Source organism: Protopterus annectens, chromosome 1.part0, assembly GCF_019279795.1.
Source record: "Protopterus annectens isolate FY-2018-M chromosome 1.part0, PAN1.0, whole genome shotgun sequence".
Taxonomy (NCBI): Eukaryota; Metazoa; Chordata; order Ceratodontiformes; family Protopteridae; genus Protopterus; species Protopterus annectens.
In genome coordinates, this window is record NC_056725.1 from 977037435 (window position 1) to 977052329 (window position 14895).

General features: G+C 38.4%; 1 protein-coding gene across 2 annotated transcripts in view; it reads right to left on the reverse strand.

Annotated features, from left to right (window-relative positions):
• ECT2L (epithelial cell transforming 2 like) overlaps positions 1–14895 on the reverse strand; it is a 1012011-nt gene that overhangs the window by 752471 nt on the left and 244645 nt on the right. For both annotated transcript variants that reach the window (XM_044064710.1, XM_044064701.1), the window contains exon 4: positions 9162–9324. In XM_044064710.1, the coding sequence (XP_043920645.1) occupies positions 9162–9324 (163 nt within the window). The remainder of the gene's footprint in view (positions 1–9161; positions 9325–14895) is intronic.

Consider the following 14895-nt stretch of genomic DNA (forward strand, 5'->3'; position numbering starts at 1 on the left):
CAATAATGGACACAGGCAGCAAATGGTTCATTTCTCAGACCCTTGCTTGTAAATGTTTCATCTTCCAAGCCCCTGCTTACACTTATCAAAGGTACTAAACCTTGTCAGAGATTTGGGATGCATGGCTAGGCTTAAAAAGGCCCTTGCAGTAGTTATTCAATTTTAAACAAAAGCATTGTTTGAAATAGAGTCTGTATTGTAGAAAGCACAGACGTGTAAGGTTTTACCACAATGGTAGATATTCTGCGTCTCACTGTTGCTGTTTTCTTTATCCCAGGAATATCCTGCTGAGGACAGCCTAATGTCTGGCCAGCACACCAAAGACTTTACACCTTCCTGGTGTCTCATGTCAGATGTATGTCCTACATGCAACACATGCATTGCATATGTGACATACAGATGCCTAATCCTCAGAATTGAAGTGCCCCATTTGAACCAGAACTCCAAAAGACAATAACATGAATATCCAGAAAGGGAAGCCAAAGAAGATAAGGACTTTAGAAGGAAACCCCTCAACCATCAGAAAGGCAACAGAAAAATAAAGGTGGTCAGGAGGGAGGCACCAAATACTGCAACAGTGAGAAGTAGGACTTCTACTGTTATGGTAAGAAGTTACACAGCTGTGATATATACTGCCTTACCACTGTTGTAATATCATTTGTACTTAAGAGAGAGTACAAAAGTGACTGAAAAGTATTTATTTACTTATTTATTTATTTATTTCCAGTTTGATAACCGGGGAAGTCCACTGGGCCCAAAAGCCCGTTTTCAGTGGAGGCCCAGGGAGAAAAGCTCCATATTACAAACACATTGCACACTTAAAGCTCCGTATTCCTAAAACATTGCACACTTAACAATTTACAAACAAGTAAAAATAACATTTTTATACAATTGTATTGTTAGCATAGAAGAAAAAAATATAGACATAGATATGAAATGCACATGAAGTAAATCAGAGGAGATGTGTAGGAAAAACGAGGTGCAAAGAATTTAAAGGAGAAGAGATGCCAGGAGGAGGATAAAAAAGAACAGTTAGACAAAGATTCACTTTATGTTAGAGGTGAAAGATACATCTTATGGAAATGGTAAAAGATACACTTGCAAGAATAGGCATATAGGCAGTGGGGAGGTGAGGATATAAAAGGAATTTACATAGAGTTTAAACAGGCGGAAAAGGAGATAAAGAAGTAGAGGGTGGGGAGCTGAGGAAAGTGTTGGAAGAAGAGGGACAGGAGGGGGAATATTGAAACTGGGATGTAATGGGATCTAGGTAGGAAGTAAACAATTACATTTCCAGTTTTGGGAGAGGTGAGAATGGAGAAGAGATTTGAATTGTTCATGGTTTGTAGTGACTCTTAGTAGGGGAGAAAGCAAGTTCCATTTTTTTGCTATAGTATAAGAAAGTAGAAGGTGGCCAGGGGGTCATTTAGGTTTATATACTGAAAGAAGATTTTGGTGGCCTGATCTTAGGGGCCTGAGAGGAGTGTAGAAAAGCAAGATATTAGATAGTGCAGGGCAAGCGGTGGGTTTAAAAATTAGTTTGTGTGCAGTAGTAAGTTCGAGGTAATCAAGATGATTAGGGAGTTCTAGCCATTGAAGACTATGGAGGGAGATGCAATGGTGTGTAGAATGAGTAGAGTTAGTAGCAAATTTGGCAATTTTGTAGTAGCAACTTTCAAGTTTTGAGGAGATAGAAGCTGTGAGGTTGGTTAGAAGAGGAGCACCATACAATAGAGAAGGGAGAAGGAAGGTAGAGGCGAGTGTTTGTCTTGTAGCTAATGATAGAAAGTTAGCGTTTCTGTAAAGCATACCAAGCTTCTGATGGGTTTTTTATGTTTAGTTGAATATGAGTATTAAATTTCAGGTGTTCATCAATGGTAACACCAAGTAATTTGGCACAACTAACAACTTCTATTGAGGAGTGGGAGAGGCTGGTGATCTTGAAGGATGGCTTATCAAGAGGGAGTGCTTTTGAGGGGGGGGGAGTAGAGAATGATATGGGATTTATTGGCATTAAGGGAGAGTTGGTTTTGCAGCATCCAATTCTCTGTAGTTGTGAAGGCCAATTGGGTTTTGGCCTGGAGCTTGGGAAGGTTAGAGGCTGAGCAGATTAAAGTGGAGTCGTCTGCATATTGCACAATTTGAGAATGAGGAATTGCAGAGTGAAAATCATTGATGAAGACATTAAAGAGCATAGGTCCGAGAATAGAACACTGTGGAACTCCGGTAGGGGTAGATAGGAAGGTTTGCCATTTCACAGCTTTGGATCTATCTGAGAGATAACTTTTGAACCAAGAAAGGGAATCGAGGGAGAGATTAAGGTTAGAAAGGTGGTTAAGAAGGAGTGTGTGGGATACCGTGTCGAATACTTTGGAAAGGTCAAGAAGGACAGTGGAGACAATATCTCCAGGGTCACGGGCAAGGCTGACAATGTCTAAGAAAGAGAGGAGAGCAGTAATGGTACTGTGGCCAGGACGGAAACCGTGTTGAGTAGGGGTGAGGAGATGGTTATTTAGGAGGTGGGGCATGAGTTGCAGGTGGATACATTTTTCAAGGACTTTTGAAGTATGGGAGGAGGAAGGCAGATAACAACCCTTCACAAACCCATGAAGAATAGCCCTGGCAAATCCTGCCCTGGCCAGGGAAATGACCTACAACTTGTAATGCTTGGTAAAAGTGTATATAGAAGATGAAGTAGCAGCTTCCAAGACGGATCTAGTATTCAGACCCTTGAAAAAAGCACCAGTTGATATGTCAAATATAACTCTCCCTGCTATCACTAGGGAATAGGTCCTTAATGCTCTCTCTAAGACCAAGAGCACTGCATCAATGGGCTCAGACAATATCCAATGATGCCTTCTAAATAGCATTAAACATGACCTATCAGGGCCTCTGAAATTGCTAGTTAACTGTAGCCTCCAAAGAGGATTCATGCCTCATGAATGGAGAACAGCATCAGTCATCCATCTGCACAAAGGTCGGCCATCTACAGATCATGGAAACTAGAGACCCATAAGTCTCACTAGTCTCATATGCAAAACCATGGAAAAAATTATCATGGAAATGATCACTAAAGATATAATAAATGCCTAGATACTAGACCAACCCAATTTGGTTTTGTCAAGGGCAGGTCAAGCCTACTCAACCTGGCTGACATATTTGAGAAGGTCACCAAAGCAAAGGATGAGGGCAAAAATGTTCACACTGCCTACCTTGACCTGGCCAAGGCATTTGACACAATACCCCACTCAGGCATTGTTGACAAACTTAGGAGGTTAGGTACAAACCCTTATGCCACCCAGTGATAGCCAACTAGCTCACAGACAGGGCCCAGGGAGTTAGAATTGAGGAGTCCACCTCTGCAAAGAAGCCAGTCACAGGTGGAGCCCCGCAGGGATCGGTCCTGAGACAGCTCCTTTTTGGCATTTACTTCTCTGAAGTCAAGGCCAATGTCAATGGCCTCTGGCTGACTAAATTTGTAGATGACTGCAAATGAGGAGCTATCATTGAATCCCAGACTGACACAAATGTTCTCCAGAAAAGACTGACACAAACAACTGGTGTCAGAGCCATGGACTAAAATGAAATGCCAATAAATGCATAATAGTATCCTTCAGGAAGTCATCCAGCCCTGGTAACTATCATATTGACAACTCACCACTTAGTTGACTCAGTAGTCACGGACTTAGGGACACACATAGGTAGTAATTTAGCCTTTGACCATCACCTGTCTACAGTGGTGAGGAAATCATTTTATGATGTGCAATTTATAAACAAAGGTATGGCATCAGGGTCAGGGAAGTCATTGTTCCACTGTATTCAGCATTCATCAGACCTATCATTGAATACAATGCCCCCTTTGGTATGTACCTAATCAGGCACATCCAACAACTGGAATGTCCACAGACATTTCTCACTAAAAGAATACAGGGCATAAGTAACATGTCCTATGCAGACTGACTCAAGGCCCTATCCCTGTATTCTGTCTCCTACAGGCTTTTGAGGGGAGATCTATGGCATACAGGGCATTGTCAGACTCCACTCTGATGGACCTCCTGCATAGCCACAAAACAAACTGCACCAGAATTACCCATTCTAAAGACTTAAACCTTGCCCATGATATAAATAGGAGTACCCATTCTTTGGAACAGACTCCCTCTCCATGTGAAGCAGAGTTCCTCCCTAAGCTAATTCAAGTTTAACTTGGAAAACTGGATGGGGAACAGGAAATTCATCCCTGGGTTGGCACCTATGTCTCTAATGGACACAGGCAGCCTGTAAATCGTTACTCCCAAGCCCCTGCTTGTAAATGTTTCATCTCCCACACCCTTGCTTATACTTATCAAGGGTACCAGAACTTGTCAGAGATTTGGGATGTATGGCTAGGCTTAAAAAGTGCCTTGTGGTCATCTGCCTAGTGCATGCATATGAATCTATGAACTGTGGATGTATATTTGCATTATAAAGATGACATGAAGCTAAATTACAACCTTTGAGGTGTTAACAGAAATATGAATTACTTTCAGCTGATGCTAGGTGACACTAATAAAAACTGAATGCTAATACACAATGTATGCTTAATGATAAGCCTATCGTAAAGCCAGCATTAAGCAAGAGGCCATTCTGTTTTTAAGAGTCACCAATAAAAATGATGTTTACTTCTTTGCTGTTTTAGTTTTTTTCCCCTGGATAATGTTGAGAGCGTACATCATATCAGAACTGTATACTTATGTGGCCTCATTAAAAAATAATTAGTACTCCAAATCAAGTGTTTACATTTTTATGTAATATGTAACATGTTACATTAATTTTAAAATGAATGTATATATGTAAGCATGGATGTGTGTACTGTTAATTCATACTGGATGTTCACATAAATGTGTATTCACTTAAAACATGCTGAATGATCCACATGGTAGATGTAATATGGCACATACAAGTTAAAATGTACATGCTTCTTTGTTAACATTTATATTTGTACTATTAACTCATGCAGCTTATACAAATGGACATAATGTGAAGCTTTTTTCCCCTGAATGCATGTTAAAAAGGCATTTTACCAAGTCAGACTTTCCTAGTAAGCAAGGTAAAATCAGTTGATACATCCAAAGCTAAGAATACAGCATCCATGGGACCAGATGACATCTCAGGCTGTGTACTACATGAACTACAAAATGAACTGGCACCTCACCTAAGTGTCATGTTTAATCATAGCCTCGCCTCAGGCTTTCTGCCCACTGAGTGCAGCACAGCTACAGTTATCCCACTCCACAAGGGGGGGATCCACCTTGGATCCTGGGAACTACCGTCCCATCAGTCTGATGAGCCTGATCTGCAAGGGCATGGAACACATTATCATGGAACTTATAAACAAAGACATTGGCAACCTTCAAACACTGGACCCCACCCAGCTTGGCTTGTGAAGGGCCGATCTTGTCTCCTGAACCTGATTGATTTCTCTGAATCAGTCTCCAGAGCTGTGGACAAGGGTAAGGCAGTCCACACAGCCTATATGGACCTCGCCAAGGCCTTTGACACCATCCCCCACTCTAGAATCATAGATAAACTTACTAAGCTGGGCATAAATCCCTACGTCACTCGATGGGTTGCCAACTGGCTTACTGACAGAACCCACACTGTAAAACTAGTCGACTCCAAATCAAACTCCAGACAAATGACAAGTGGAGTAGCTCAGGGTTCAGTACTGGGACTGCTCTTGTTTGGCGTCTACTTCTCTGAAGTACAGGCCAACACTGAGGGACTCTGGCTAACAAATTTCACAGATGACTGCAAACTGGGAGCCATTATTGAATCCCCAAATTATGTGGATATTCTACAAAAGGGCCTTACAGAAAAAGATGCTTGGTGCCAGAGCCATGGGCTCAAGCTCAATGCCAAGAAATGTATAGTTATCCCCTTTGGGAAAAAACACATACCCATGAATTACCACATAGGTGGCAATACACTAAACACCGAAAGTGTGATGAGAGACTTAGGGACACAGGCGGACAGTGGTCTCACCTTCGATAACCACATCGCCACAACAGTCAGGAAATCCTTCTTTTTGGCACAGCTCATCACTAAGGGCTTTTCATCCAGAAAAAAGGAGGTAATTGTCCCACTGTACTCATCCTTCATTAGACCCATTATAGAGTACAATGCCCCATTTGGTATGTACCTCACAAGACACCGGCAACAGCTGGAAAGGCTGCAAAAATACCTCACTATAAGAATCACAGGCCTAATGCAGATGCCCTATGCTGACCATCTAAAAAACTCCAGCTATACTCTGTGGCATATCGTCTACTCAAAGGCGATCTCTGCTTAACATACAAGGCCATATCAAACCCTGAGCTGTTGGACATGCTCCACTTAAAGAAATCCCAATCCCTCAGAGCCACACACTCCAGGGATCTAAACCTTGCCATCACAATAAACAAAACATGCTGGAGGGATAGGTTCTTGACCCAGAGACTCCCCAGACTCTGGAATAGACTGCCCATACATGTCAAGCAGAGCGCCTCCTTGGCCCTCTTCAAAAGCAACCTTGACGATTGGATGGGAGATAGGAAATTTTACTCTGGGGATCACGTCAGTCACCCTGCTAGATAGGGGTCCAGGGAAGTAAATATTGTGGGAAGAAATATCCAGGGAATTGTTATGGCTAGGCTTGTATAGGCCCTAGGGCCGATACCCTAGTACCAATGTATGAACCTATGAAGCTATACATAAATACATACATAAATAAATACTTTATACTTACTACTGTGTAAGAATTTAAACTGAGCCCTGCAACAGTATCACAAGCTGTGGTACTGATTTTATATACTAGAATTTCTTATATTTCTGGGTCCATTGAACAAATGTCATGATTTGTAAATAATCCACCACAATGTTTTTCTTTTTTAATGAAGACAAAAGGTACTAAGTTTTGACTATAGTTAGACTGGTCTGGCTCTGCTTCTTTGTAGCATTTTATTTGCTCTTGCGCTTGTGTTTCTTTCCAGGGCCATCATCACTTTTTCTAACCTACGGACTCTGGGAGAGCTAAAGTTTACTCCCAGCAATCACTTTCTTTACTGACAAGTCATACAATATTTGTTCCATTTTTAAGCAGGAATTTCCTACTCAGATCAATATAATCTAACGGTTTGGGGGGGAGGGGTCTGCTGCCTGATGTTCTCATTATCTTGTAGTAAGTTAGTGGTCCCACCCACAAAGTTCAGCTGTGTACATGGAGTGATTACAGTTATTCAGGAAATCCCTGCTAGTGTATGTTTTTTTATCTCATCAAATATATCCCCATATACCCAGAGCTGCATGGCATTTCTTACATGAAGAAGATATATCATATAATAAAATGATTTTGCCTTACAGTGAATTTTTTATGTTATTTTATTATTACATTTGTAATTGGTGGAAGTAATAAATTTGACAGCATAAGCTGTTACAGAAAAAGCTGTGGATTTAGCAGACTGCTGAATGGGACTTTTTATATGGGCTACAAGTCTGGAAAAACATATACTGAACGAAAGAGCAGATATTAATAAAGAAAAGAAAGAATGATTTATTTGGTAGCTCAGCATAATATCTTCTTATAAGATGCTCTTAGCTTAGTTAAAAGATTTTGGAAAGACCTGTGAGGTAATTAAGGTTGTTGCCTAAAGGCCCTACAGCAATGACTATGTATACAGTTTCTTTGTATACAGCTAATTGACGACGTCTGATACTAGAAAACAAAATAACCTGAGAAGCACAGGGATATGTATCCCTCTGATAACAATAATTGGTGTTCTTTTGTTACACACAAAAAAAAATCATAGCATAAAAACAGATATAGCACATTTTGAAATGCAACACTGTGTAGTCATATAGGCATAATTTGGAATATGTTTGGAAGTTTCAAATTATACAATTGATATTACTGAATGTGTATTTATTAGGTTTTGTTCTTATTTAAATGTCTACCTTTAATTTCTGTGTTTAAATCCCTTAAAGTCTATGGCCAAAGCACCAGGAAGTCTTTATTAAATTAGATTTCATTAGGTTGCATGCATATTATTCTCATATAACTACAAATGTATTCTTCCCTGAATGGTATACAATATCTATAAGAAGGAGCAGAAAAATACATGACTCAAATTCTCTGTGTCCCATATGCCAAGTTTTACTCCTGACATTTCTTGAAAGCAAAGCTTACTGGAAAATATAACAAGCTACAAAAGTCCTCCATCATGCCAACATAGGTTTTAATGGCATAAATTCTATATGCACATCGTGTCAATCTCACTAAGCCATTTATGTAGACAATGCAACCTTCAGCATGCACCTGACCAGGCATTTTCAACCACTGAAGCAGCCACAGAAGTTCCTTACTAAAAGAATACAGGGTGTCAACAACATGTCACATGCGTACCACTGCAAAGTCCTGTCCCTGTACTTGGTCTCTTAAAGACTACTGTCTCAGAGATTACCCCTCTCTGGAAGAGACTTGTAATTCATCATGTGAAGCAGAGCTCTCCCCTAAGCCCATTCAAAAGTAATTTGGACCAATGCCACCCAGTGGTAGGAAAGCTGGCTCTAGATGATTGTCACTGTTGAAGTGCCCTGCAGATAGATCTCATGTGTAAAAATGGGAAAAGGGCTTGCAGATGAATATATGAATGGATGGATGGATGGATGGATGGATGGATGGATGGATGGATGGATGGATGGGAAATAAATTCACACCCAGCTTGTCACCTATGTCACTTATGAAAACTTGTTCATGCCCTAAGACATAGACATATACCAAAGTCATTCTAGTCATTGGGCATTAATGATTGGGAAAATTGAGCTATGACGGCCTAGGCTTAAAAAGGTTCTAGGGCTGTTAGCCTATTAACTGTCCTATGATGCTATGATCATAAAAGTTTGCAGAGTAGCACTGAAAATGGAAGTTTGTGCTTAGTGGGATTTATCTTGCTTAAAAGGATTAATGAAATTCACAAGTAAAAGACTAAACTGCTTTTCCATTGTGTTAGATATTACTAAGCACTATGCTAGAAAGCACGTTTCAGTTCTTTGACTTAGATGACTATTACATGCCCATTATTACTGTCAATGTCAGATTCGTACGGCCTTTGGAGCCTTTTAAGTAAAGGATCAGGTGAGTAACTGACCTGTTCAGAAAGAAACCTCCAGTGCCAGTTCACTTGAGCAGCAGCGCACAGGTCTTTAGGGTTAAGAAAGGAGAAAATGTACAAAGAAATGAAACGTGGTAAGACTGTCGTAAAATCCACCTTAGTCACAGGAATGCTCTCCACAAACCAGTCTCGAGTGAACCTGCAGAACGGTATCAAAAAAAGGTATTGTGCTTTATTAAATGATTAAATAAGCCTTAAAATAGTCTCCATGCATTTTATTTACAAACTAGACTAGTTAACCTCCAACAAATGAAAAGAAAAGACCTGTACTAACACCAAAATGTGCTGAATACTGAAATATTTCTCAAGTGGTGGTAGAAATCAATATATTTTTTCACAAAAGATTCCTGATTTGAAGGTAATTTTACAACAGATGCTTGATATCTTTATGGACTGGAAGTAGATGATTAGCCATACATCCAGTAAAATTCCCTGACTTAACAGAATTAACTGCATGGTATGGCTTATAGTACAACTACTAAAACTGAAGTCAATTGCAACTTAAGAAGAGAAATAAAAATAAAAAAAACTTCCAAAAAATACAGAGAAAAGTCTGAGGCAGAACAGATTGTTTTGAGTGCATTTGTTCTTTATTATATGCAGAGCTTCTTCAGAAAACAAATAATGACGCACAGCAATGAGATAAATACATTTCAGAGTCATACATCAAAAATATTACATACACACGAGATAAACTAGAAATCACCAATCAAAAAAGAGAAAAGTAATAGTCAATAAAAATGTCCAAATAGGAAGTATGGAGCCCTGAGCTGAAGGCTACACACGCACACACGCACACACGCACGCGCGCACGCACGCACGCACACACACACACACACACACACACACACATGGTTGCACAATAGTGGGGGGGGGGAATTCAAAGTCCATTGCTGCAGGGAGTGCTTTCAGCAAATCTTTCTCTGTATTCCTGTAAAGAACATTTATAGGGATATCAGGCTTCTGAATTCATTTGAATCCTCTGCTGAAAAAGGACAATTGCTCAGTCGGATTATCCTAGTCAACAAATGTCAAATAAATAAATTTGCGTTGGTGATATCAAACTCCTTACCAAGGTAACTGTCCTGACATCATAAGTACCATAAGTCTTAACATACAACAGACAAATGACATTAATTTGAAAACCAACTCTGGACAGAAGAGGTTAGACAGAAAAAAGAGTGGAGGCTGAACATCTAGTGACTTGCCTTTTGCAAAACTGACTTGCTAGCCCTGTCTTAGTGTACTGAGAATAGGAAACACAATCAAAAGTGCTGCAAGGCAAACATCACTGGTAGAGTTTTTAGAAGAATGTAAAATGGAAGCTGTGTTAAAAAATGGATATTAGTAGAGCATACAAAACGTTGCATGATAGCTATAAGAATCAATCAGAGGAGGTTAGAAAGGATTGGGAAGAGACACTGAATAAGCAATTCATAAATCAATAATGGAAGGATATATGTATGTCTCCCAAATATGCAACAAAGTCTAGAAGATTTAGGATCTTTGCCTGGAAATGTTTACATAGGTATTTTTATACCCAAGTAGACTCCAAAGAATTTTTCCTCAGGTAGATAGCAGATGTTGGAGGTGTGATGGGGAAGAAAGATGTAACTGGGAACATATTTTCTAGGAGTGTAATGAGTTGGCTGACTTAAAAGATTCCCTGCAAACTACTCTGTCAGAAATACTGCATGAACAAATTGATACAATTAAGGGAATGATTTATTTGCGCAATTACACAGAATAGGAATTGCTTAGACATTGTAAAGTCTCGCTGGGTCTAATTATGGTGACTACCAAAAAAGCAGTAACTAGAAAATGTAACTCAAAGTCTAAACCAACTTTAATAGAAGTAGTTAATATAGTAACAAAGATAAATAAACTAGAATTGGGATCTTTAGAAAAGTGTGGGAACAGATTACATAGAAAAAATGGAAATTGTGAGAACAGTACATGCAGAGGAGGAATGGTGTTTAAAAGAAGGTAGGATTTGAATGAGCTATGTAATGTTTGACTGACAATGACTGGATAGATTATAAGTGATGTATAAAGTTATCAACTAAAATTATGTCAATATGGTTTGTTTTCATTTATATAAATGTTTTATTGTCTATGTCATACATGATAATTTAATAAAGGTGTTTCTTGTTTAAAAAAAGAGATGCAAGGCTTTAATTGTATGAAGATTACATTAGAATACATACAGTTTTGTTTGCTGCCAATTCCTCATAAACCATAATCCTGATTATTTTATTTTATTTTTATTTTGTCTATTTGTTAACTGGGTAATCCCACTAGACAAAGTATCAATTTTCAGGGAAAACCTGTAAGTGCTATCTGGTTAAGTGACTTGCTTAGTCAATCAGTAGGTAAATAAAATTGGAAGGACTCAGACCCTCTACTCTTGACTACAGGATGCAGCTCATTAACAGTCCAGAGCCTGTATGGCCCCACTAACAATGAAAGTCCATGGCGGTCTGAGGTGCTTTGCCACATATGGCTGGAGGGGAAATATAAAAGACACTGTCTTTCTGAACACAGGCAGGCAAGAACACCTTACAGGAAACACACGTTTTGAAAAATGCAGGAGACTTTTGTTATAGAACATTTTTATATTTGTAGCTTTCATTTTATATAAATATTTGCAGTTTGTAAGGCAGTAGATGAAATCAATATGTTTGTCTGATGCTGCTAGCGCTGCCAGCTTTTTAAATATGTACTTCATCTAGTCCAAAAATATAAAAATAGTTTATTTACATGTTTTATCTAGTCCAACTACTGTCAACATTCTCTCTATGCTAAAAGTTACTCATTGCACCTGCTTGTCCAAAAACTCCTTTTAAACCATGATAAATACATTTAATAAAAACATAGAAAAAACATGCAAAGTATTATATTTTGTTTCCATTTGGGTATCTGCCAGATAGCCCTAAATGTTGATATTCAAACAATGAAGATTTCTTTTGCTGGCCTTGCCTCTCAAACCACTGCTTTCTTACAACATAGGCAAATGAGAAAACATTCTGTTTAGCCAGAATATACTGACAATGAGGTTATTTTTGCAGACACTATTAGTTAATATTAAAAACACTCCGTCTAAATCTCTGTTAATGCCAGAGCTGCCTATGGAAAATAATAGTTATTTCAACTGTTGTTTATGGACAGAAGCAATTGCTAACAAGGTTCTCAAAAGGAAACAATTAACATTAATGTCTCCTTGGAGAAACATTATTTACTAGCATCAATACCACTGAAGAGTAATAATTACTACTTCTACTGCAACTGTGTAATTACTACTAACAGTATTACTACTGTGAAATAACAACCTGTGCCATCAGTGCCCTTATGAAATTGTACTTATTAACAACCCTGCAGCAAAAAATTAATAGCACCAGCTACCACTGAAACATTTTTCTTCTAATATCAGTTAGCAAGAAGAAATAATAACTACTACCAAGTCTGCTACTAAGAAATAACATCTAGCACCAACACGAGGAGATAACTAAAACAGGTAAAGCTACTACTAGGTACTATCAGTACCAGTGGTGCCACTTAAAAATAACAGCTGTCACTAATGCCTCTGCCACTGAAATGTACCACACAGTGCCTGTGCTGCCAGTGGGAAAGGCTTATAAGTGATGAAAACAACAGGGAAGTAACAGACTACTCAATACTGCCATCAGAAAATAATCAGTGTGACTGTTGCCACGGGGAAGTAACTAATGATAATAATGTCACTCTAAACTAACAGATAATACTGTTGTCAGTGGGAAATAACTATCTGAGTCATCAACATAAACAAGGTAAAAAAAGTAAATTCCCAATGTTCACCTTAATTAGGCCAAAGAGGGACAGAAATTAGATACTAAGAATGACTACTATTGTTTTGTTTTCCTTCTTTTTCTTATTCCTTACCCAATAAATAAATAAATAAATAAATAAATAAATAAATAACTAAATAAAAGAGAGAATGCTTACCTAGCTAATGAATAGCACCACCTTTTATTTTTCACAGGTTTTCAAAAGGTGCATGGAAATATGGGGTTCTAGTCATTTTCTTATTTTCAGAATAAGCATGTTTCCACACTTGTTTCTCAGTAGCTGTCCGAAAAGGTTAAAAGATGAATAATTATGTAATGCACTCCAGATGCTATACTACATACAATGCTGGCTGCTTGCCAGTGGGTAACAGATTCTAATTAATAAGTATTTGTGACAAATGAATGACTTCTGCACTGATTGAAAAAAAGTTTTCCAAAGCAAAATGTAAAAATGATTATATGAAGTGTTGAAGAAAGATTCACTTAGAAAGTACCAACAGAAAATTTGTATTTACATTCATACGAATGTGGGTTATTAATTCTGAATTTAAGGAAAAAAAAAAAACAACAATAAATATATTTTATGGTATTTGATGCTAGCTTATTTTTTCAGAGAATAACACAGCATATGAATTTCAAACTTGAAAGATCTCTTAACATGATTTGTGCCCCCCCCCCCACACACTCACACAGATGTACATACAGTATGATATGCTGTGTGAAGGGTAACATTATATAAAGTAATAACTGAAGATTATGTAGCAAGTGATTTTTTTCTGCTTTAACTAAGACATATGTGCCACAGTATTTGTGATTTATTTTAAAGAGAGAATATTTTACTGGCAGTCAGCATTGAGGATTAAGGCTCTACAATTTTAACAAATTGCTTCCTGAATTTCAGGGTACGGGGTCTGGTTCTTATCCTGCCCCCTACATTTGCCTACTGTTTGACTGTGGACATCACTTAACCAGATAGTGCTCCTGGGTCACTGATGAAAAGGAACGTGTCCAGTGGGTTTAACAGGTTAACAAATAAAACTGGTATGCAAGGCACTTGCAAGACTGTGAAACAAGGTTTATGTTTACTATAAAAATGTTTTGTTGCTTTGCTGAGAAATGCAATAAAAGAACATGTATGCATCTAGTGACTCAGATGTTTACAAAATAAACATTACTCATGAAGTAATTTATTGCATGTCCACTGAAAGCAAAACTGACACTGAAGAATTCTGTCAACAAGGTTTATATGACAGTCACACAGTATATCCACATGTACTGCAACTTTTGACTCAGAAGATTGTCCATCTATACCAGCTGTCTCCAACCTTTTTTGCAACAAGGACTAGTTTCATGTAAAACAATTTTTTACGGACCGACCATCAAGTGAGCATAAAAATAAAGCATAATAAAGTGCATAGTAAATACAACTCACCGTAATGCACAATCAGTGGGAGCCCTGAGCTTGTTTCCCTGCAATGAGATGGTCCCATCTAGGGGTGATGGGAGACAATGACACCCGAAGTGTGTTCCTTATGTCCAGTCTACTCTGTGATTTCATTTTGGTTGCTGTCATTGCAGAAAACCCCGCTTTACAAAGATAGGATGTTGGAAATGGAAGCAGGGTTTTCAATGCTTATTCTAGCAACTTTCTAAGTTTATAAGAGCAATTTTAAAATCTGTGCCTATAATTTGTGCCTCTGTTCAGATTTATTGTGTGCGAAGTTCAGAGGTATGGTCGAGATGCAAACCTAATGGAAACATTATTCTAAATCTAGCAACATTCTAAGTTTACAACAGCAATATTTAAAATCTATCCCTATTATTTGTGGCTCTGTTCAGATTTATTGTGCGAGAGGTTGAGAGGTATGGTCAAGAGGTACACATAC